Source organism: Doryrhamphus excisus, chromosome 16 (genome assembly GCF_030265055.1).
Source record: "Doryrhamphus excisus isolate RoL2022-K1 chromosome 16, RoL_Dexc_1.0, whole genome shotgun sequence".
Lineage (NCBI taxonomy): Eukaryota > Metazoa > Chordata > Actinopteri > Syngnathiformes > Syngnathidae > Doryrhamphus > Doryrhamphus excisus.
This window is the reverse complement of record NC_080481.1, coordinates 7,888,309-7,913,875: the sequence shown is the minus strand read 5'-3', so window position 1 is coordinate 7,913,875 and position 25,567 is coordinate 7,888,309. Positions and strand designations below refer to the sequence as shown.

The window sequence follows — 25,567 nt, the reverse complement described above, 5'->3', positions numbered from 1 at the left end:
GTTTAGCAAATTGATTTTCTAAAGCTACCCCAGAGGCACATCCATTACTATTGGTTTGAATTTTAATAAAAATCCAATATGAATTTGCACAAAGCCGGGAGGAGTAACTCCAGCATATTAGGCTAATAGAGAAGAATACTGTGGCTCTGAATGGCCCGCAAATGGTTTGACATTTACCCTGCCATGTGCTCAATTATTGGGAGAGAATTTTATCCCGAGGCTCTGTGCGGTTATGCATGGTGCTTTCTGCAAATGGACGTAATCTATACAGGCTTTAAGGGACTCTCGCTGTGATGATGCCTGGCCTCGGATTACGCTGGACTCAGATAGCCTCTTAATTTGTAGGCTGAATTTCAAAGAATCATCATCAACAACGTGTGCCGAGCGTATTTTTGTCGTGCGCCTCAAGCCTCACATCCACGGTTTCACTTGTCGATGGCAGATGGAAACTCCAACTCCATGATTTATAAAGCAGTTTGTCTTCTGAAGTTAGTAACTGGAATAGCAATCTGGTTCAAACAGAGCCTTGAAATGCATCTTTTCACAAAAAGCCTTTTTTGTTGTGAACTGATATTTTCCTGAAACTCAGGAAGTGTGAATCGGTGTCAAGTTGCACGCAATAATGATAAGCCACCCCTCTTACCTTCAGTGGAATGAATAAACGGTTCATTAGCAAAGTGTTTCAAGTCTCTACAAAGCTCATCTATGAGACAAATGGACATTGGAAGAGTTGTCAGCGCCTCTCATGTTGCCACATGGGAGCAATGGCGATAACATTTCTAAGGTGTGAGGTTACTGCTTGAACCCTAGTTCCATTTCTCCTTGGTGATGACAGTCATCATACTATAAAGCCTTGTGGATCACTGGTTTGGTCCAGCCTCTCTCTCTCTCTCTCTCTCTCTCTCTCTCTCTCTCTTTCTCTGGCTCTTCAAGCGCTTTTCACTGAAGTGTTGCATCACTGCAGAGGTGAAACAAAGGTGGCAAAATTAGCATATTTTCTACATCAGTCTAGTGTGGACCAGAATCTGCCTCCACAATCCCCCCTCTCCCTGTGTTCCAGACATCTTCTCCTGTCAGCTCAGAGGCAAGTCAGACCTGTGTTTGGTAATTTAGAACCCCAGCAGATTAAGAAAGTGGACCTGGCAGAAAGCTTTCAACGTGGAAACTCTCCACCTTCTGTGCACGCCGGCGGAGCTTGAAAAATTAATTTGCCTGCGCTTGTCACGGCGGAATTGTCTGGAGAAGAGGAGTCTAAGGGCACTGCAATTGTGTGCATTAGGGAGAGAAAACTTCCAACAATGGCAGGGAGGTGTCCTCCCAAACTTTCTTGGGTAGTTGGGATTAAGGTGCTGTCAGTATCACGGGGGACTCTGCAAAGAGTGAGATTAGGTGAGAAATATTACCTCAAGGCTTACTGTGCTATCTTTCTCTGCTGCTTTATGACTTCCTGACAGTCGACTAAAACATTGTTTGCTTGGAAATGTGTGTGTGAGTGTGGTGCCCCCCCAACGGAATCACCCCATCCTGGATTTCTTCCACTCATGGCTTGATGTGCAGACCCTACCTGGCAACATTTGCATCAGGTTTAAGCTGTGCTTCTCCCATAGAACTGGAGAGGATTTTTTTTTCATTTAAGTTAAAATACGGGAGGGCGTCAGGAAGGCAGCTGAAATAAAATCCAGAAGTTTCTCTGTGAAAATGGCAGGGTTGAAAGATATGTTACAGGGTAGACGCCCTTCACATACTTTTTAAATTTTTTATTTTTTTTACAAGCAAATGTTTTATGAAATATGACTTTCAAATAAAAAGGCACATAGGGACATATACAAGTGATATGGAATATCCTGGTCACTAGGCAGCGGTAATGACACAAAACATTGAGACGTTACCTTACTTTATATTACCTTAAAGAGGACCTATTATGCTAATTTTCGGCCGTTTGTATTTAGTTATGGATTCATTTCATGGCAGCTACACGCGATAACGCGCACAGAAAACATTCTAGATCTTCCAGAATCTGCACCACAGCATTAAGTTTCTATTGACAGTCAGCATACATTTGAGGCTAACTGGTTAGCTCGCTAGCTAACAGCCATATTGAGTCCCTGCAGCATAAGATTTGAGTTACGTGTTGTAAACAAAGAGGATGAGTGTAAAGATGACTGTATGGTTGTTAAAAACATATCTAGAAAGTCATAAACAGGTTTTCTATGCTCCAACTACAAAAATATTACATTTATTGATATGAAATCCCATATTGTGGAAATTATTTTATTGCGGTCTGATCTGCAACCAAATAACCGCTATAACCGGAAGTGTCATTTAATCGTGAAAACCCTATTTAGAAAGTCATAAACAGGTTTTCTATGCTCTAACTATGAAAATACTGTATTATTATTGAATTCTACTTTGTGGAAATTCACTTATTGAGGATGGGTCAGGACAACAATCGATAGACAACTGTTGATCAAAAAAAAGAGCACATTCAGTGAATCCAGTGTCTCCATCTTCTCTCATTCTCATTTTCCCTCGCAATGATCCTCAAAGGAAGCGAGGCCAGATTTAGATGCAACACAGCTTCCATTCAAAATAATGGCGGCTTAGGGATGACCTTGGTAACTATAGCTATGTGCCCTGTGGTGAAATGAGACACACAAACATTCATGCCCCCATAAAAAAAAAAAAAAAGAAATTAAAATGTGGTGCTTTCGGAGGAGTGTGCGTTTCTCTCATTCATTTACCAAATTCAAGAAAAGCCGGTCACAACAGCAAGGATTAAAGTGAAATGTTCACCCACTGTAAACCGTGTATGCATGGTTTCGAGTACACACATCAGCGTAACGTTTACCCACAGAGTCATAGCTCGAAACATTGTCTCTTCTACCAGGACATGTTTATTTACAGCGGCAAATGACAGGAGTCACAAGTGTTGCACAGGTACATACAGAGAGACATCAATATTCCCACTTCCTGCACAAAGCACACTCAGCAAGAAAGGTCCAAAATGGTGTGGAGGATAGGGAGACAAGGAGGACACACTGTACACTGAGATCACACACCTCTTTTAACCCCCACTAGAAAAGTGGACAGAGGCGGGGGTGTGGGTGTTTTCGACTTATTCAAATCCAAAAAGAACAAAAAGAAAGTATAACGCCACCCAGGCACTGTGCTCTCATATATGTAGTCAGTGTGATAGGCAGCAGGAACCACTCCATGGTGAGACCATCGGTGTGATGCAAGTATACAGTAGTATTGTACGGTACGTGGGCTCGATGCTCGAAACAGACACAAATCAGAGACAAAAACCAGTCAGAGAGGTGGATGGATGGACTCGGGGACACCATCAGTGCATCATCAGTTACTCACATTCACGGGAGGAGGCCATGATTATAAATATCCAAAGAGTCATCTGAGTAGCCAGACACTAACTTCTTCATTTATTTTGGAAATTGGGACGCTGCGATTGTGGAAAAACTGGACACAACGCATGCAGATGCATCCAAAAAGTGAACATGCAGCCTAGTGCATGGAGATTATTCATTCATTCATTCATTGAGGCGCACACACACACACACACTCACACACAAACGCGGGATGGGAATTTAGTAGTCATCACATCAACCTGAACTTGGACTCGTGTTCTGCTTAGTGTTCAGTATGTTTCCTGGAAGTCGGAACAGCACACCTCACAGTCACATTTGGTGGCAAACAGCAGTAAAGTTGTCATCCAAAAGTGTGTCTGACTCAGATGATTTAATCACTGCCTCCATTTGGATTACATTGCTTCAGGCTTCAGAGGAAACAAATACCTGGACAACTAAACTTCTACCATCGTGTAAGCCTGGCTCACATATAACATGGCAAAAGAAGATGAAACTGCCTTTTGAAACAAGTCACATCTTTTAGGGTATATTTACATCAAAGCTCACAAAATATGTTTTTTTCTTCTCCACCTATGTACAGCACACAATGTCAGCGAGCAGCCTGACAAAGAAAAGACATCTGAGGCATCAATGAGCAAGGACATCAATGTTCATGTTGACTTCTCCATTCCTTGGATCCCTGCGTTCAGTCCTACCAACAAAACTGCTTTGATGGATGAAAACATTCAAGGTCTTTCAAAAGTCCACTGGAGGCGACTGACAACAAAAATTCACGCTGAATTATCACACGTGGCAACAGCGGCAACTATTTTCATTGTCAACATTGTACAAAAGGCTTTTTTCAACAGTGACCTCAAACCACGTGCTGTTTTCCACCACAAGTGTTTTTCTTCTTTTTTTTTTAATAGAATTGCAAATGTTGAGTTTTTTTCTGGAGACGCAGAACAAAACAACAAATGAATCATTTAAGATGAACTAAAAAGAGAGTTCTTTACCTGACCCGACGAATACAGGCAAAAAAAGAGGTTGACATCATTGGGATCGGCGCAGTAGCATCGCCAAGCATCGCCTCGGAGTGTGATGGTGAGAGGGGGTCTCGGACCGAGTCATGAAGCAAACACCTCCAACATGAGCAGTCAAAACCATACACGGCAGAGGTGGGAGCAAGTCAGTCTTTTGCAAGTCTCAAGTCTTTCATCTCAAGTCTCCAGTCAAGTCTCAAGTCAAGACGTGCAAGTCCGAGTCAGATCTCAAGACAAGGCTGGTCGAGTCCAGTCCGACGTCGTAGGCTTGACATTTTTGAGTCCTTAGTTATGAGCACTGTTTACCAAATAAGATGCTATTTTTAACAAGTAACGATCTATTACACTTGACAAATACAATTATTACGTGTTTTTAGACCAGTGTAAAAAGACATAGGCCACATGGAATCCAAATGAGAACAGATCATGAGGCAAAAACGATGTAATACATAAGGCACACCTATCTGTGATGCTGTAAACAGACACGCAGACAGAACCACATGACACCAAAACTATAGAAGAAGAAAAAAATGCATCGTCTTCCAAGGCTCATCTAGACTGATGACAAAGTGGGATTACTTCTACGAGTCATTTTCGAGGATAAGACAAAAAAATATCAGAACAATGTTGACCGCTGTGACTCATGCCAGTCAAAATATTCTGATATTTTGTTGGCTTGTCACTCCTGGTCATGTGACCGCGACGGGGCAGTGACATCATCGTTTCTGGAAGGCATAAAACCGCTTCAGGCCACCCAGAACGCAGTAGCTGTGTTGATGAAAGGCTTAAATTATAAAATACTTGAAAACATTCTGTGTGGACAGCTCCTTAGTCTTGGCCTAGCATTCAGGTTTTTATGTAATCCACACATTTGTTGTTTGTTCTTAAACCTGATTGGGTGTTAAGACGCATTGAGGCAGATTCAAAGACAAAATAGTTGAATATTATGAATGAGGACACATTTTACTCAACACATTCAAGTCATCAGATTAAAGTCCATGTCAAGTCCTGAGTAATTGACGTCAAAGCCCAAGTCGAGTTTCAAGTCTTTGATGATGTCAAGTACGACGTCATCAAAATTGTGACTGTGGAGTCTGACTTGAGTCCCAAGTCGCGTGACTCGTGTCCACACCTCTAATACATCGCGGCTTGGATGTCAACAGTTTTCAAGGCATCAAGGGGAAGCCTGATCAAACTGCTTGGCCTCCACAATTGCTTGTCACAGCCATTATGTATTCAGACAAGCACTTGCCTTGACGCAATTAAACCAACCTGGAGAGACACGCTGTCATGAATCATGAAATACAACAACCAGAGCCCGCAGACCCCCAAAAACATTCCTGTGACTTCTCAGATAAGATGAGTTATAGCTGTGGGAACACAAGAAGGGTGTAAAAAGCACACAACAAAAATAACATACAATCATAGTTCAACATGAGCCTTCCATTTACGTCAGCATTCATGCTTCCATCTAAAGTTTTATTTACACATGCCTCCCACCTTTGAACAAAAAAATCTCTCTACTATGTTCCAGTGCTGTAGTTTGTCCAGGTTTTGGTCTTGTGATCCGAATGTTCTTGTGGGTGCGAAAGGACCCTTTATGCTTTGCTGTCGCCTGGCTTTGTGTGGATGCTGTGGTCGCCATGCAATTTGATTTCAATCGTATCCGGCTTGAGAGACTCTTTGCCATTTTCTTCCTTCAGCGGCAGCTTCCTGCGGTATGAGAACAGAGTGTGCACATCAGCGTTGATGTGTCCTTGTTACAGGCTGCAGCTTGATGGAAAGACGGAAATGATTTGAGCAAAGGACAGAGAAGGCGGGCTATGAGCAACATGAATGACAGACAGTGAAAGTGCTCGCCGAACAGCCATGAGGAAGCTCGTTAAAATGAATGAGAAAGCAGCAGTGAAGCAGTTATATAAAAAGGTGTAAACCCATTCATATTTCTCCTTCTGTTTGGCCAAATGGAATCCAACAGGTACTTAAAAAATCTGGGAAAACAAACACTACATTAAAGGTTTGGCTCATTATGTAGGAGTTTTTGGAAAGCTTGCTTTGTGTCGACATAACCTCATGTTTACCTCATGATGAGCCTCATAACATGCACGGATGATTACAAAAACACAATGTTTCCTGGGCTTTGTGTAAGTGTGCTGTTTTAAAAAACGATGTACTCATCATTGTACTTCTGAACAGAGGTGTTACAGTGCACTACTAAGTCAGCTGTGGTTGCTTTTTCAAGCTTCTAATTAAACAAAATCCGCATGACAGCCGGTGAATGTGTTGTTATGTGGACAGAGATTGTTTTTTTTTGGTTTGATTTATTTTCTGAAAAAGTAATATTAGCCTGAGACTGCTTAGTTGCTTCCTCTCTCCAACCCAACTCAACCCAAACCCAACCAATATTTTGGTTTCCTTAGAGATCATTGCTGCGGCGTCTGCAGTGATGCGGACTCTGCATCGGTCATCTGTGGTGAAGAGGGAGCTGAGCCGAAAGGCAAAGCTCTCAATTTACCAGTCAATCTACATTCCTGCCCTCACCTGGAGTCGCAAGCTTTGGGTTGAGGCCGAATGGACAAAATCACGGGTACAAGCGACTAAAATGAGTTTTCGCCATAGGGTAGCTGGGCTCTCCCTTAGAGATAATGGCTTCTAATTTTGTGGCGCAGCGCAAAGTGGCGCACGGTGGCGCACCCCATGCAGTGGTAATTTGGTCCAGCAGCGGTGTGCTGGATTAAATTGGTAATTTGGAAGAACGGGCTGCACCGAGATGGGCGTGGAGGCACACCAGTCTCTGAACTGGCCTGGGAACGCCTCGGCATCCGGGAGGACCTGGACTAAGTGGCCAGGGAGACTGAGCTTCCTCGCTTAGGCTGCTTCCCCTGCGACCCCGTCTCGGATAAGTGGTAAAAGATGGATGGAAGGTTGGCTATTCAGAAACATAATTGGGCAAAATATAATGCTATTATAATGTTAACATAATGTTAAATAAGAGCTCTCTCACAATGCCAGTCAAAACTGAGCAGAACTGTATTATTAATCTTTTTCAACACCTTGAATAAAGACAAATTGTGACTCAAAATTCAATCACTTTAGATTGAACTTTGATTTGGTTTAGCCAATGGAGCGTAACTGGAGAGCCTTTAAAGAACCAGTTGGCCTGTGTAGTCATTTAAATGTTAATTTATGGAAATGTTAATTATAGCAAATTACACTGCACATAAGGCACTCCTGTAAATGTACAGTACAGCGGTTTGCATTGCCAGTGATACTACACCTTTGAGCGGTTGTTTATTGTTGAGCTTTTTTCACTTGCACCTTGTATGTGTAAACCCAAAGGATGTCCGAGCCTTCACAACTGCATACATACAGTATGTGCTCCTTCTGCTGCACTAAACACCGATAATTATTCACCACATCTTGCTTGTCTACTTGACGAGGAACCTCCAAAGATAAATTTTACATGCACAACAACATGGAAGTGTAAATAGAATATGAACAGGGAGCGTAATTTCAGACATGCATGTAATGACTATACTGTATGCATGCAAACTGGAAGAACACACAGTGGGTAAATGTTAGGGAAGAAGACATTATGAAGAAGTGAAGAAGACATACTGTGGTTGAAAAGGTGCTTGGGTGGCTGTTGTAGGTGTACCTAAATGGCAAAAAGAAGGCTTCTTTTCTCATTCAATAAGAGATTATTTCTGTGGAATGTTCAGCCTTTTACAGAACAATTTGATTTGTGTAACATTTTGCAATAGATGACTCAGTATTATCACATTCTAATCCTCTAACTAAAAAAATGGAAAAAAGTAAAACCAGAGGCCGTGACACCCACAGCAGATACTCCCTCTGCAAGCATGAATGACAAGGATACATTGAAGAAAATACCCCCCTCCCCGCCCCCATTGTTACCAACTCTTGGTACAACAACACTCACAGATAGGCAGCCTTGCCCTCCTCCATTTCTTTGCCCTTTCCACTGGTGGCTGTCTTCTTGCTGCAAAGCGTGCGTGTGATGCACATCAGCAGGCCGCAATGGCGCAGGAAGAAGCAGCTGACATCCACCAGAACCAGCAGCAGCAGCAGCGCTCCAAGACCAAGGCCCACCACTGCACCCAGGCCCAGGCCGCTGAACAGGGATTCTGCTAAGACACGCAGGAAACACTGTGAGCAATGTGAGATGGAGAAAGACGCTTTGAAACGAGAAAGGCTAAGGCAACATGTCAGTGGTTCACTCCTGATTTTAAATACGATGGAGAACCTGGTATGTATTTATATATACGTATGTACTGTATGGATTACGAGCATGAGCACCGTTCAAGCATGAATACCTGAATAAAGATACTCACAGACAACCTTGAAGACATTTTACGAGTGCAGTCCCCCCTGCCTCTCACAGACCCCGATGGGGGCCCGCCTCACTATCTGAGAAGCACTGCCATTTGTCAAGGTCATAACTTAATGAACTTGGAATACACGGTGGTAGATGCACAGTGCATACCACGAGTCCGAGGTATGGACTACAGTCCGCTTGCAAATTCACTTGGACTTTGACCTCCCAGACTCAGGACTTGCTTCAAACAAGCCATCCTCAGATTGTGAATATGATTTCATATGATTTGTTTTTCATCAAAAATGTTGCCTAGGAATATTGCTGGTAACAAACTAGTCTATTAGCACTGTACTGTATCATGGAATGGAGCACCCAAACAAAGCCACTCATGCATTACCCACTCATTGTCTGCCCACAGATTGTTGCAAGTGGCAAGAATTTGATAAAAAGGTGAGAAACACTGATGCATGTACATTTAAAAGTCCACATCAACAATATGTTCTATGCATTGTTTTATAAAATTATGCTCCTGGAAATTAATTATTTGTGAATATTTTTGGGAGAGTAATTGGATTGGAAAAATTGCCTCGGGTTTTGTATGTTTTGCTTTTATGGCCTTTTGGACAAATTAATTGACTAATGGCACAGCGGTCGAGTGGTTAGCGAGCAGACCTCACAGCTAGGAGACCAGGGTTCAATTCCACCCCCCGGTTTCCTCCCACATTCCAAAAACATGCTAGGTTAATTGGCGACTCCAAATTGTCCATAGGTAGGAATGTGAGTGTGAATGGTTGTTTGTCTATATGTGCCCTGTGATTGGCTGGCGACCAGTCCAGGGTGTACCCCGCCTCTTGCCCAAAGACGGCTGGGATAGGCTCCAGCACCCCCGCGACCCTCGTGAGGAAAAGCAGCAGAAAATGAATAATTGACTAATGATCATTCTTCCAGGTTTCAGTGCTTCCTGCAAACCAAGGAGGAGGTGGTGCCATGCCAAGAGTAATTTGTGAATCTACTTTTCTGCTCAAAAGTGACCCCCTTTGGAAGCTCTGGGACAAGAGGTATTGCGGTAAAGACAAAGTCCGACAGTTCCTGTTTAAACATGCAAGAGCAGGTATACAATTATGTATAAAGTTCATTTCTGTAGGAGGATGTTTTTGGCTGTCTGTGACCCACGGTGTCAGGGTAAGTGCTGGTGGGTTTTGGATTAGCTTTTCATAGAAATCTAATTTTGGGTGAAGAGATTTATGGATTCTAAATCGGTGAAATATAATGCTGTGTTTATCTTACGCCCAATTTCCATGGTGGTAAATTTGTAAACATATAGTAGCTGCTTAATCATTGCCACTTGGGTCTGGTGTCTAACTATGCTATGCAGAAGCTCTAATTATAGTTGCTAAGCAACCTCCAAGTGGTTTACACTGATTTTGCCTCCTTCCTGCTCTTTTTAAAATAACAATAAAGACAAAAGATTTGAGGGATCTCCAATCTTTTCTTAGTTGTGTTCCTACATTATTTATCTTCCCTTCTCCCAAGAGTCCCCAAACTAATTGGTTGAGTGAGTTTTTACACATTTGCTAATTCCTTGCACACCTTGCACATTAATTTGGATTTCCATGCTCTATTAACCCTTAAACTGACTAAGACTCCTGATTACGTAGTAAAATATAGCACCATTAGCGGTGTCAATTCCCAGGTATCCAAGCACATTCATATCTGCCTGCTTCTGACAACAGACTCATTAAGCCTGGCCGTAGATTGGCAGTCCCTCGTTTGGGCCTAAGAGGAAGCCAGTCCATTAATGATGGCCGGATAGCCCTTAATTGATCAGGGAGGGAACAGGTGCCGATCTTCAGAGGGATAAACACAACTATTTGAGGACGTGAAGGAGGACATGCTGTGGAAATCAAAGTTGCCCTGAGAGCTTTTAAAAGGATCATTAAACGCAGAAGGAGGAACAAGTTTCTCCTCTTGGCCCAGATTTAAGCAGGAAGTAGCAAGCCTGATGAGACCGGAGAGCACTCAAGGAAACACTTGAGGAAAAAGATACTTATCAACGCTGGCTTTTGTGCTTAATGCCCACATTCTGCACTGCCACTCCTGAATAAATAATAACAGGGTTTGTTGGGTGCTCACATCTTCCATGATGGCTCTTTCCAGGAAGTCCAGTCAGGATTCTCTTTAGTATAAGAAATTGCTGTTTTACTAAGTAAAACCATTATGTTCTCCAATAGTGTTGCTCTTCTTCCTTGTTCCATTGACCAGTGGTGAGCCGTCTAGGTCAGCAAAGCCGTCTCTGCTGGCCTAATCACTATGACTACATTTACAAACTTAAATTCTGGTATTTCTTCAGTAAAATTGCCTCTTGTAGTGTCACTTGTGTGGCTGCACTGCTTCCGATATGTGTATGTTAGATTTTTTTCAGCTTTTATGTCTTACCATGACGGATTTAATATGCCCAGGGCCTTCAGAATCAGGAGTGCTGGCCCGGTGTCACTTAAACACTATTGGCAATAACCAATTGCTTTCAGATTGAACTCACAGAGCCATCCATCTGGCCCGCAATAACATCAGCATTTTTACATCCTCAGATTTGTTGATCGGAGGTAAACAAAGCCAAGATGGACAAGCTGGGTAGAGTGGAGATACCACCCTATCCACCCTCACCTGAGAGAATGAGATTGGGGATCCAAGGGGCTGAAATTAGTTTTATCCGTACCATAGCTGGACTCACCCTAGTATTGCTGGTGTGTATAATTGTGATGTGCTAGTGGTGGTATTAAGAGGCGGATTAAGTCCCCACCGAAGGCCTGGGCACTAAATGCATGGCCTGCCACCATCTACATCCTCCACACTGGAAATTGAAAGTACAATGTGCTCTGTTTTGTTTATTGGATTTATTAAGTACAAGACTTCATGGTCGTAAAAACATAAAAAAAGTAGATTATTATTTCATGTTTTTCAGAAGCAGCTGTATGTGTTTCCCACGGTCCCATTTCCACGTTTTTTTGCAAGAGACATCCCTTTTTTCATTAAAGACAACAACTTCAGAGAATTTATAGAGGAGCTGATTACTGTAATGGTAGCCATAAAAGCAGTCACTCTGTTTTGATATTCCAGCATCAATTCCAGGAAAGTTCTATGTGCTTGCAGGAGACCAGTGAAGCATTCCGAGATTATTTCTCAAAGTGTTTTTTTTTAATGACATTATTGCAGTGTTCCTCACATCAAATCCATCAGGATGTTTCATGGTGGGAGATTTTACAGTACCTTTTTAAGATATACTTAAAATATACTTACATATACTTATGTACAACTGCCACCCAGGAGTAATTAAGTCTAAAGTTGAACACAGTGTGTTCTGGGATGATCAGCAACATATTGTTTAGGTCGAGTGTACAAAAACAAATGTACAACAGCATTGTTCTTGTGTGGGTATGCATTGTCTTCACCACTTTCCACATCCGTGAAGCAGTCGTGGTGTTATTCCGTCTCACTACGTCCTGCGTGAGCCTTACGCTGAGCTTCATTAATTCCACTATGATCCATTATTTTGTGCATGTAAAACTATAATTATCGTCAAGAAAATGCGTTTTCTATATAATATACTATAATATATAAAATTTATATTATTTCTATTGCTTTGGTTAGAGTACGTTTTGGTTTGAATCGGACCCCCTGGAATAAATGAATGATGTTAACGAAGACACCACTATACTTCTATGCTAATATAACACCTCAGGAGTCATAACTTGTATCGCACATTGCAGTATTTGAGTGTTTACATTTGAAATGCATCCAGCAGAAGCAGCATTAAGTGTTCATTACACAACATTAGTTTGCAGGATTAGTTTGACATTGAAGCGCTATACAATATATGATATCTGTAAGAAAAAAAAGACTAATTCAAATGACAATAATGCACTTGTTAACCGTATGAGAAGTTTGAAGTGAACTAGAAATGCAAATGCGCCAGAACTATGATTGTTTTTGAAAAAGCAGTAATGGCAGAAGAGACAAGGGACTACGAAGTCCATCTCCCTTCCTACGTGCGTCTTTGATTGCCTTCTTAGCACACACCATCAGCGTGGGTTACTGTTTGTGCGATGTTCACATTAGGAGGAAAGCATTCTCTCCTCATCTCCTGTCCGCTCCTGGGCCTTTTCGACAATGCACCTAACAAGACAGGACAGTCAATCGAAGACCCGCCTTAAGCCTGCCTCTTCCCCGGTCTTCCGTTCTGCTTGTGAGGCAGCACACACACTCACGGGCAATTTAACTGAAACAGAAAATCCAAACCCTTGCAAATAGACGCGGTAACAGACTCCAAGAGGAAAAACAAGCCTCCTTGGGGGCGACGGGGGCGCTCACATGGGTACAATAATGGTATTACATTTTTATTTCAACTATACCCATTTCTGTGTGTGTGTGGGGGGGTGAGAGTGCACAAGAGATACTTCAAAGCACCACATGGTGCATACATCAAAGCATCTGTCTGCATTTCTGCATACGAGTGTGCATTTGTGTGCATGTTGCTGCGAACTAGCTGGGGGGCTTGGAAACCAATCTTTCTGCACATCCCAGTAAAAGAAGAGGCCACACTGCATTTTCAGAACGGCAAGCCCGAACTCACAACATAGTAGCGCTTTTACCTGTGATGTCAGGTTTCTGAGGCATGAAGAACTGGTAAAAGGTCGGCTCCGACAGACCCTTAACGTTGCGAGCTGTGATCTCCACTTCGTATCTCGTGTTCCACTGCAGTGGTTGCAGCGTTGCAAAATCATTGGAACCCGGAACCAGCTTGGTCATCCATTGCTCCTCTTTGTCCTGGAAGGTAAAATATAAGAGAGGGTGTGAAGTTAGCGTCTTAGTTATTATACAGTCTTTCCCGAGGGGTGCGCCAACTCCAATGTACTGCATTCTCTGTATACTTTCATTCATTCATTCATTCATTTTCTACCGCTTTTTCCTCACGAGGGTTGCAGGCTGTCTTTGGGTGAGAGGCGGGGTACACCCTGGACTGGTCGCCAGCCAATCACAGGGCACATATAGACAAACAACCATTCACACTCACATTCATACCTATGGACAATTTGGAGTGGCCAATTAACCTAGCATGTTTTTGGAATGTGGGAGGAAACCGGAGTACCCGGAGAAAACCCACGCATGCACGGGGAGAACATGCAAACTCCACACAGAGATGGAATTGAACTCCTAGCTGTGAGGTCTGTGTGCTAACCACACGACCGCCGTGCCGCCCCTGTATACTTTCATTCCAGGATAAATATATCACTATCATTTTTTTCAAACAATCTGAAAACCTTTTAAATTGCGTGATCATTGACTACTCTACTACTTAGCCTTTACACACCTCGGCTTTTGTCATTCATTTGTTTCAAAAGGTCAGACAAAAAAGGCAAAAACAGAGGCAGGTTTTCCCATAGGAAATCCATCCATCCATCCATCTTCTATGCCGCTTATCCTCATTAGGGTCACGGGATATGCTGGAGCCTATCCCAGTTGACTGTGTGAGAGAGACTCGACTGGTCGCCAGCCAATCACAGTATAGCACGTATAGACAAACAATCATTCACACTCACATTCATACCTATTGACAATTTGACAATTTCCCCAATTAACCTAGCATGTTTTTGGAATGTTGGGGACTCGAACCCAGGTCTTCCCGATCTCCTGACTGTGTGGCCAAAACGCTAACCACCCTTTTGAAATCATGTATTGTAAATACAGTTGATCCATTTAAAAAGTATGAAAATACACCAATACAAAATACGTTTTAAAGAAAATAATTGTGGTTTTACGTAACAGCAAAATAATGATAAATGACAATTGGAACTTATTGTTGATACAGACTTCCCGCACATTCCGAATTCAACAGTGTTACTCACAATCTTTACCAAACTCGCTACTTTATTTGGCCCCATGGTGGCTTATTTAGTCACATTCAATAAAAGATGCACAGACGGTGAGTCAGCAGTTTTTGGGGGGGGCACAAGCACAACACAAGGCAAGCTGACTAGTTTGTTATGTGCAATATTGCACAAAAATGCCGGTGAAAAAAAACGGTGTGTGCTAAAACCAAGGTTTGTCTGTAAATGTAAACAGTGTCACTCACCGTCTTATACTTGACTATATACTCCACAATGGGCATGCCTCCATCATCCTGCTTGACCAGCCCCAGTTTGTAGGCTTTACCCATTCCTCTCTGCCCGTGCACTGCAGGCGGACTCGGTTCTCCTAAGGGACCCAAGAAGGGAGGAAGGAGATAAAGGCATAACAATGGATTTTTTTCCTCGCTGCAATGGTGAGTTGGAGCAGGTGGTGATGGTAGATAGAGAAAGAGGCTTTTAAACAGAGGAGGGTAGCTTTCAACAGAATTAATAGTCAAAGTAGTTCTCTAAGGCCTCACCTGGATACACTCCACACGTCAATAAGGGGTTATATTGCTTACATGTGGAATTAGTTTAAGCACATTTTCTGTCATGCCCACCCTAAGGTGTAAAAATTACTTAATTTTTGTTGGTATAAAATGAATAATAAATACTTTATGAGTCCTCAGGGTATTGGGACAAGGACCGTGACGGCCCTATCTCTTGTTGAGCTGTAGTTTGCCTGTTATGCGTCATCTGCTTAAGTACATATAAGTGTCTAATTCGTTGTCATATTTAATGGTGTTTGAAATTGAAATATAAATTGCTAATGCTAATTGCTTGAGACTATATGGCATTCCCATTGTAAATTAGCATCCAGGTATTGAATTTGTTGAACACATTTCATTTATGTGGATAATCACAGAGAAATGATTCGTATCTGAAGTAAGTCATAATTGATATGCTTTATTTCTGTATGTTCAGTTTTACAGCGCTTCAAAGTAAAGGCTCTGAAACAGACCTCAACTGGAGCAGTTATCTGTACCCCTGCCCCTTGTGTCCACACTGACACCCCCCCGCCCCACTATTTGAGAAGCACCGATTTATTAAGCAGGTGTCATTTAAACCTGTCCAACCACTTGTCATGGCGGCGAGCGACTTACGGATGGGTAACGTCTGAAAAGTCTCCATGTGACTGAACTCGCCCTGACCCTTCCCATTGACGGCCGCCACTCGAACCTCATACGTCGTGTTGGGCTCCAGGCCGGTCAGCACCACGGTTGCTAGCAAGACACAGAAGCAGCGATCACACGGTGAGCACAAACATGAGCGTACATCTTTTCCTGCGGAAAACAAATAAGCTCATAAATATTTACACGCTTGATCCTGATTCAGTCGATTGCTGAATACCTGCTCATTTGTTGCTCTTCTCCGCGTGCAAGCGCTGCATATTAAAAATGGAGTGTAAACAGAGAATCTCAATATCAGAGCACAGTCTGTCACTAGAATGCATTTACATAACCTTTCCTGCACTGAAAAGCCGGCGCCGTAATGAGCTCGCCACATTGTTTTTGTCAGTTTGCACAAATTAAATACTTGAATGACTCCATAATAAGAGCTTGTGCACTGCTTTAGTCCAGCAAAAAAGTTGGCAATTTGCAGCTGTGCGAGGTTACATTCCCGCCTTTAGGCACAGATTTCAATTTGCGGAAAGGCATTGCAATGAAAAGAACCCAGCCAGCGACAGTAATAACGTGTCAATATTTTCCACTGTGAAAGGAGCTTCTCGGATGATGAGCTCTCGGTTCTAATTAGCGCAGAACCAAACCATAGTTTTGTCTTAACTCTGAAATTAGAAGACCATTAAACACGACTTGAAATCACGCTCACTTATCCACTTTTACTCTGGAAATGCTATTTACTCAATTTACCCTTTGCTCTATTGCCGTGCGCTGGCACCTCCAGCCGGGCTTTGCGACTGAGCTCAGGGCTGGCAACGTGACTGGAGAGCGGCGAGGCATACAGGTGCGTTCACTGGTCAAAATATGTGTCTGTTGATGTGATAATGCATTTATTTAAAACATATATTGTCTCAATTATGGGACAGAATGTGATTTAAGCAAAGGCAGAACATCTGATGGCCTTGTTCAGATTTTCATCGAACTGGCTAATCGATATGTCTCATGTACTGTCTGGTATATTGTTTTCCGGATGGCAAGAATGTGCTAATGGTCCTGAACAATGCCTCCACTAAATGTAAACATTTAATTAGGGATTTGCAACTGCAATTGACCTGCCAAGTCTCGAAAATCGACTGGCCGATTGGTCTACACGGACCAAATCAATATCAATCAAACACAAACAATTTGCGGTTTGGTCTGCAATATATCAGAAAAGAGACAAAAATGTCAATCACTGATGTATTAGGATATCTTATTTCCCCCAAAACACAAAGATAATAGGTCTCTTCTGATGATGATGATTCATCAATGTTTTATGTAAACATGTTGACATTAGTTCGATATTCCATTTAAAACTCACTCTGCACGCTATGTGACCTGACATCCCTCCAGTCCTGCGGGCCCACCTCCTTGTACTGGACTAAATAATAGCTGATGGGCACCCCACCGTGCGAGTCCGGCTTCATGAAGGTGACGGTGGCCAGGCGCTGGGAGACAGCTGACAGGCGAACCGAGTACGGATTGGAGGGCACATCTGGAAACACACGGGATCACAGTTTAGCTACACTATGCTAAACATCCCACAAAACACGAGTATAGTCTTCAAGTTTTCGTCACCTCCTGCAGGAGTACACGTGAGGTCAGCTGTTATTCACTACTTTTGTTAGCCTTGGCGATTGAATCCGCACTAAAGATAATTGGAATGCACATTCGTGAATTACTGCCCTAAATTAGGGGCTACTTCGGTAAATAGAGAGGGCCGTGGTAAATCAGACGGGCTCTGTTTGAGATTAGCATAGGGTGATGCAAGGTTGCGGTAGACGCTATATCCCTGAGAATAGCAAATCAGCCCATTATCATTATAGGGGAGGCGGCGTGTTAAGCACTTCTACTCCTAGACTTGGAGGTCAAGGGTCAAACTCACCAGCCTGGGCCAGAATGAACTCCTGGTATCGAATGCCAATGTTATTGCGGGCGGTGCAGTTGTAACGACCAAAGTCCCTGTCAGACATTGGAGTGACCTGAAAGCAAAAATAAAATGAATACTCCCAGAAGAAGAGTGGAACCTCAGTTTTTGAACACCCCGGTTTTCATATAATTTAATTTCATTTAAGTAAATGTTTTGAATATATCTTGAATATTGTACACTACTACGTGTTACAAACTGTTGCATTTGTGGTGTTAACAAAGGTTGTCTATTCAGTCATGGTGGATCAAACCCAATCTCGCTATACTAAGTTTCTACAACGCTATGGTAAGGCTCATTCATAGCAAACTCGAATGGAAATGTTGGAGAAACGAGTCGGAATCCCACGCATCGGTGACTCAGCTTACTTTCTTATTAATAAAGTTTGTGAGGCACAAGTTACAATAATGAGCAATACAGTTTAATAAAACTTGCATGCAAGGACACAAATGAAAAAAAAAAACCCTGAACAGATGGCTTCGAGAGCAAATGTCTGCCTAATCATGCTAAAATGTTAGTTAGACTCCCATGCCCAGACATCCAAGACCACCTGAATCAGGTGATAAGAACCATGTTCTTGAGGCATCAAGCCTCAAGAACATAATCATAGCAAGGCAGTGTGACATGAATATGCATCAAAGTAGAAATACATATGCGTCTTTTTTTATGGCTGCAAAATACAAACAGTTGAAAGTTGCAAGCGATTTCAACAAATAACTCAAAAGGGCTCTCTCCTCATCTCTTTGTTAATTTATGTTAATTTATGCCTTACATCTGTTATTTCTATGCATTTTGCAATGTTTTCTGCATGCAAAACAAAAAAAGTTAAAGTTTTAATAATAATAAACTAAGACAAGTTAGATGTTGATGCACCGGTCGCACCTCTATCACAGATTTGCCCATGCCGTTGTGCACTCGAGTGTTGGCGGTCCCCTCTGCAGAGATGGTGACGTGCTCTTTCCTCCAAAGCAAGGTGGCGGGCGGGTTGGACATCACATCACAGCTGATGTTCACTGGGTTCCCCTCCCAAGAATAGTAGATGGTGTGGTTGGTCAAGAACTTTGGTATGTCTGACCAGAACACAACAAAGTGGATGTCAGTCTCAATTCCGTGCAGTTACAATTATTTCAGTAACGATGGATGTGTGTCATCAAACACATAAAATGACAACCGTAGGGTTAACCTTCAATGCAAAAAGAAAGTATACCATTCTACTCCGGCTCCAGTATTGAAAAGAGTAACCTTAATTGGAACCTCTTCATGCTGGGGGCAGAAATCTCCATTATGACGAGAATAACAATAAAGGATGCAAACTACCGCACTTGCCCCAATAAATATCAATTGGGGAGTTTGGCGGCGGCCAGCTATTGCACAGATTCCTTTCAGCCGAAGCATTATGGTTGTTTTATGCTCGCTTGCAGGATTCCATTAGAGAGATTGATGCCTGGCTCCCCGTCACAAGCAAGGACGTGTTATCCCCTCGCAGCCTGCAGTGACTTAGTAAATGAGTTCATTACTTGGGTAGCAGCAGTTGCCTCATTCCAGTATGTGCCAGAGCCACTTGTCAGTGGAGGCCACTGCAACATAGTTTTCCATCTAATGATGCACCGGACGCATGCGTGATGCATGATACGTAGTACTATGTGAGTGTCTAGAGAAAAGCATCACCCCCAATGTCCTGGCACCCAAACAACGCAGGTATGGAAGGGAAGGAAATTCAGACATGTACTGTCTTCTGCTCCCATTCCAGGAGTGCTTCTAATAAACACAGTCATTCCCTGGCCAAGATACACATCTTGGTGTCCGAGCTCATTAGACAAGGGACAGTCTACCTGGACTAACATGAGTTTCAGTAAATGTCACCTGTTTGCTGCTGCTTGTTTTTAAAACAGAACAGGCGCTTCCCACATTGATGGTTTTCGTTAATATCAACTATATAGCAGAAATTGTATGTGTATTTTTCAAATGGCACACCAATAGTGACTTCGATTGTAATTACATGAACTTCAAAATACACAGCACATAGATCTTCGTAAAAATGTCTGCAGGTTCGACAAACTTGTTACATCTTTTTTTTTAAATAAAGATAAGATAAATGAACACATGACATGAACTCACACTCAATGTCCAGAAACATGCTCTTCTGATGGCCTCCGATCCTACTCAGTGCCTCGCAGTCAAAGCGACCCAGGTCTGCCAACTTCACGCTGCTGATGGTCAGCACCGACTTGCCATGGCGTCCGCGAACCTCAAAGCGTCCATCCTGGCTCTGAGGACATCAAATGGTGAGGTGAAGCTTTTTTTTGTATGTTTCAATGTACTGTTTGAACAATGCTCATTGATTTACCAGGTCATTTCATTTGTATGGCGACTGATGTCAACTCAGCACTGGCTTTATTATTGCAGATTAGTTGAACAGATCAATATTGGAAAGAAAACCGTGTTGGAAGACAGGACACACCCAGCAGACAGTGACTTAACCGATAACCTCTGTCAGAACCCACAAGTAGCATTTGAATGCCTTTGGAACGCAAGGGCATAGGAGGGTCAGCCACAGTGGGTGGGTTGAAATGGTGCTGTAAGACACAATCCATCATTGTCTGATCTCAAGGCTCCTGCATGGTAACAATTACTTTTTTTTACAGATTGACAGACAATCCACCAATTGAGGCACCCCCTGCTGGTATTTGTTGACATCACCACAATGCCACCATTAGAGAACATTTTGGACATACTCTTTCTGTAAACAGCCTTACCTTTGACTATATGGCTATTTATTGAGTTTTACTGTCCTCCAGGGTGTTTTCAAACATAAAACCAGCGTTGGCCATCCATCATCGCGCAGGATTGGCTATCAACAGTAACAGAAAGCTGCATCGGGTATCTATCACTCGGAGAAAACCGACCCTTGGATGCAATCTGAGACACTCCAGCTTCTCATTGCATGAACATGACTTCCTGGTGAAGTGGGTAGCTCAGACGAAAATAGTTTGTGAGGTAAAACACTGGACTCATGCATATTTTACAAAGTAACTGCGCTTGTAAGGACATACTCTATTATATTATGACGGGTGTCATTAATCTGCTTTAGTCAGATCTTTGTCCACTACTTCAATTCCCAACTCTGGAACTCTTTGCCACCAGACCTCCATAACTCTGCCACCCTTCCCATCTTCAAATCCAAACTCAAAACTCATCTGTTCAAACTTGCCTATTCCCTTTAACTGCTTCACATGGTCCCCCCTCCCCCGATTTATTGTATTGTATGTTCTTATTTATTGTCTTTTATCTTGTATTTTATATTGGTGTTTTTTATCTCCTGTACAGCGACCTTGGGTGTCCCGAAAGGCACTTTTAAATAAAATGTATTATTATTATTATTCATTCAATTATTTGGTTATTTATTCATTGTACAGTGGAACCTTGGTCAGAGGTCGCCCCCGGTTAGCATATTTGTCAGTTAACATAAAAATTTAAAAATATAAAATAAATATAAAATAAAACGATTTTGCCTTTGTGAACAATGATTGGGTAGAGCCACTGATTGTGGTGGGAAATGGCAATTAGCAACTCCAGACTTGGTGAGCTGAGCTTGTAATTTTCACTCCGCTCCCTGTATGCACACTCTATAATGCTACACAGACAACCGCTTTTGTTCCATGACGTTACTTATTGCTTGCTCTTCTGACTCTTCAACACAACCAAGTAACGTTAAAAAGGCCCATGTTCACAAAACAGTCAGATGTGAAATGCGGTTGACAGATTTAAATATTTTTCTTTTGCTGGTAGGGAATCAGGAACTCCAATATCTTGTGCCCGATGTTTTCCTACTTCCCTTGCACACGTAGAAACACTTCTTGGGAGACTTTGCTAACACTGTATACAGAGAAGCAGATCTTGGGGAAGGGCAGAGAGCGAAGAATCCCGGCAATCTGTGACATCACAAACCGTCTGCGTTAGAACGCCCTCTGAAACCCAGTGTTCAGAGCCAGCCCAAACTTCTTTCAGGACTCACTTCCAAATACGCAAACCTTATTATCTGACACTTAGGCTGCTGCCCAAGCGACCCGACCTCGGATAAGCAAAAGATGATGGATGAATGGATGAATGGATGTTTGAAAGACGGTGATAAAGCTGTAAAATAATTTGAACCGCAAAAGGATGAGGGAAGACTGTATTCTCTGGTTTTTATTGCTATCCTCCTGCTGAGCAAGATTAAATATCTCCAAATGTTTCACAGTGCCTCTCCAGCCACGAACCTATAAATGAACCTTTAGCATTTACATTTAGCCTGTAAATAAACTTAATCTGTGGACATTATATCTGCATCACACACTCTCTATGTTGTTGCTTTCTGCTTTATCCTGTTTAGCTGATCAGCACTCTTATCACAGCAGTGGCATCAGCCAATGAGGTGCATCGGCTCACCACTTCACACTTTGATCGCTCGCTTCGCCAGCTGGGGTCAATGGGATAGGGAGGAGTGTGCGCGCTTAGAATGCTGAGAATGGAGGGATCAGCGAGGACGAGAAAGAGAGAGGACATCTTCCAAGAGGGGAGCTTCTCAGTCAGGAAATGACTGGCTACCACCCCCCTGGCCCACCACCTATCCCATTCCTCCCTGCCAACTTGGCGGGGTGTGTGCGTGGAGACCCAGGCAGCCTGTGAAGCACAGCCTGTTTGATATGCAGCTCAGTGGAGGCAAGCGTCCAGAACAGAACAGTGAAGTGCAGACACGCACATATGCACACGGGCTACACGCATGTCCATGCAAGCACAAGTGCACATAACACGGATGGCCACCGCGGCAGTGTACAGCTAAAAGATGTTCATGTTCAAAAGATTGGTGAAAAGGAGGAGCTTGAAGACGTGATTCTTGCAGAATGCATCAAAAATACAAACAGGCATCGGACTCTCAAATGGGGAGGCTGGGCTGTTTCCATTTCCATGTGGGGGACTTCTCACATATTGAGAAATGCAAGCTGTAAATGTCAGCATGGCGAACTCGCTGTCGTCATCCCGTTGCAGCAGTTTTAGTTTGTACACACACTGTTCATGTTTGATTACTGCATCATCTTATCCATTTGACAACAACAAAATGTCACTGATAACAGCTTTCTGATTGCTGGAAATGGAGGTCAACGATGGCTTTGTGCTTGGCGCATTGATGTTTCTATTATCTGTTTTCAATTGTGGTTTGCAGTGAATGCGTCACTGTCAGGTATTACACACACTCTTTATGCTTGGATAAGCTATTTAAATCCACACAAACACACTCTTAGCATAGGGAACCACCAAACCACCCAAACATTCTTCTGCACATGGGTCTCATTCTTGTGACAACATGTGGACAAACAATATACCAATAAAGTAAAAGTGGCTTGTTCACGTTCAAGCTCCCACAAGATCAGGCTGTCATGATTAAAGAAATGAATCTAGACTCTTCCACATTTCTGCCCTATTGCGGCTCACCCCTCAGTCAAAATATGATTATGCATTTATTTGATCCTTTCTATCCTGTTTAGGGTCGTGAGTAAGCTGGTGCCTTTCCCATCAGAATTTGGGGCAGGAGGCGGGATAGAGTGCCCTCCACAATATGGTGACAGTGAGGCAGACGGTGAGGCGTTTATTTTTGCTGTCGACTGAAGACACTTAGGTTTGAGATTGTACGATGAATATAAAGCCACAGGACGGCGCCTCAAGTTTTATTTCCACGTATCTACATCTGATTTGGATGCACAATTTAAAAAATGGGACAGTCATCCCTTGTTTATCGTGATTAAGTCATTCAATACCAAAGACCAACACTCGCTCCCAGGTGTATTTACATGTCTTTTACGTTTTTTGAGGGAGATACAAAAGCAGGTGATGATGCAACTGTAAAACTGCAGTTTTAAGACATAAAACGGCCACCAGGTGGCAGAAGTGCATTTGTTAAGAGCTCGGTTGGGCTCAGTGTAGCACATGGAAGAGCATGTAGGTGTGTAGCATGCAGAAGGTTGCGTACTGTAGGGAAACTTTAATGCATGCACGCACAGTTTACTGCCCAATGTGAAAATTAGTTCATAGTGTTATATTTGCAAATAAATTATTTATTTGTACTTTTGTTGTATTGTTATGGTGCAGTTGTTTACATATTTGAGATGGCATCTTTTGTCAGTAGAGTGTCTTTTAACTTGAATGAGGATTATTACAAAGTATATGAAATAGAAAAAGAAACCCTCTGCGACTGCAATCCTACCGTAGTTGCCAATTAAATCCCAGCAACGGCGGGGTGATGCTGGTGGTTGATAAAGAGTATAAATACTAGACGGTGAGCAGAACAAAGCTGTTTGGACCTGCACCGAGGAGCAGGGTGGATATGCAGATTGGAAAGCAAATTGAGAGAAGAACGTCCAGCCTTAAACCTAAATGACTGTGCTCATCCATCACGCTTGCATCCCACACGTTGTGTTGTCTTTGTGCGTGTTTAGGGGTGTGTGGGTCACATTTCCATAATTGCATTTGCAGCAGGAAGAGGAGCACTTATTCTCATTTTCAGGCATTATTTATCAACCAAAGCGATTCAAGCCAACACACACATTCATTTATCTCTGTGATGACCTTTTCCCAGTACAACGGAGTTGCTGGGTTTTATTTTCTTCTTCTTGTGTGGGTTTGAGTCCTATGCAAGACATGGAGGTGTGTGTGCCTCTCATGATAATTACCTTCTTAAGGTCCAATTGTATTCAATTTCTAATTTGTGTAGCTGCTCTTTAAATAAATAATAAATGCCAAAGCTTTTTCAGAGTTTTACCTGAAGCACGTAAAATGAATGCTATTTGTTTCTTCTGATCTCTTCAAGGTTCCTCTGCTGGTGAATCAAAAATGTATTCAAATGTTAACTTTCCGTCTTGTAAGAACAAGGTCACTCTCGCCATCCTCACACGAGTATGAGGCTTGTGCATTCAAAGCAAGTGAAAGGGATTCTATGGGAAGGGATCTATGAAACGCAAATATGATCAGCATCTGCTTTGAGAAGAGTTATGAGCTGCACTTGAGGTGGAGGATGGCACTAATTGAAACAATTAATATATGGCGGATGGGAAGGATGACGACTATTTTTATGAACACAAATAGCAGTAATTACCTGTGAATGTTGGCTATTTCTTTTAACATTCATCTCCACGCGGCACACGCAGGCACTCAATTATTCTCTGTAGAAAGTAATGACATTTTAATGCGCACCCTCAGAAAAAAAAGCAGGAGAAAAACATGCCACTTGCGCTCTATTAGGCGCGTTAACTCATTGGGGGGGCACTGTGAGGCTTTTTAAAAGTCCTGTGAGGTGGTTCGAGTGTACCTTTGCTTTGCTCAGACATTAAAAGCAGATTCCAATCTCTTGCAGTCTCTTGTCCCAGACACCAAATGCAGTAAGTAAAAAATATATATTAGATTGGCGTCTTCTTTTTTGGTATTTTCGAACATAAATACACGGTTTTGGAGTTGGCTTTCATCCTCTTCATATTTTCAAGTCAAAATAAATGAGTTGGCTTTTACCTGTATAAATGAGGGTCACCACTTAATGACCATGGGAAAATGTGGCTCCGAGTTTGCGACCAGTTGAGAAACCCTACATAATAGAATTGCTTCACCGACAAAGTGAATAGTACGTAACAGTACAGAAACAGTACGTAAACATCTAAGGCAGGGGTGGGCAAACTACGGCCCGGGGCCACATGCGGCCCACCAAGCGTTTGAATCCAGCCTGCCAGTATTTCAACATGGATCATACAAACTGGCAACATGACT

At 42.6% G+C, this 25,567-nt stretch overlaps 1 protein-coding gene across 3 annotated transcripts in view; it reads right to left on the bottom strand.

Annotated features, from left to right (window-relative positions):
- Positions 1-2,848: 2,848 nt before the first annotated feature.
- LOC131104876 (neural cell adhesion molecule 2-like) overlaps positions 2,849-25,567 on the bottom strand; it is a 170,612-nt gene continuing 147,893 nt past the window's right edge. The window contains exons 9-18 of one of the 3 annotated variants that reach the window (XM_058052519.1): positions 19,895-20,045; positions 18,659-18,846; positions 17,735-17,831; positions 17,171-17,344; positions 15,793-15,912; positions 14,875-14,996; positions 13,394-13,568; positions 8,349-8,556; positions 8,024-8,063; positions 2,849-6,118 (exon numbers count right to left, since the gene is read on the bottom strand). In XM_058052519.1, coding sequence (XP_057908502.1) covers positions 6,062-6,118; positions 8,024-8,063; positions 8,349-8,556; positions 13,394-13,568; positions 14,875-14,996; positions 15,793-15,912; positions 17,171-17,344; positions 17,735-17,831; positions 18,659-18,846; positions 19,895-20,045 — 1,332 coding nt within the window. In that variant the 3' untranslated portion in view covers positions 2,849-6,061. The remainder of the gene's footprint in view (positions 6,119-8,023; positions 8,064-8,348; positions 8,557-13,393; positions 13,569-14,874; positions 14,997-15,792; positions 15,913-17,170; positions 17,345-17,734; positions 17,832-18,658; positions 18,847-19,894; positions 20,046-25,567) is intronic. The other 2 variants (XM_058052517.1, XM_058052518.1) reach the window with 2 other exon arrangements.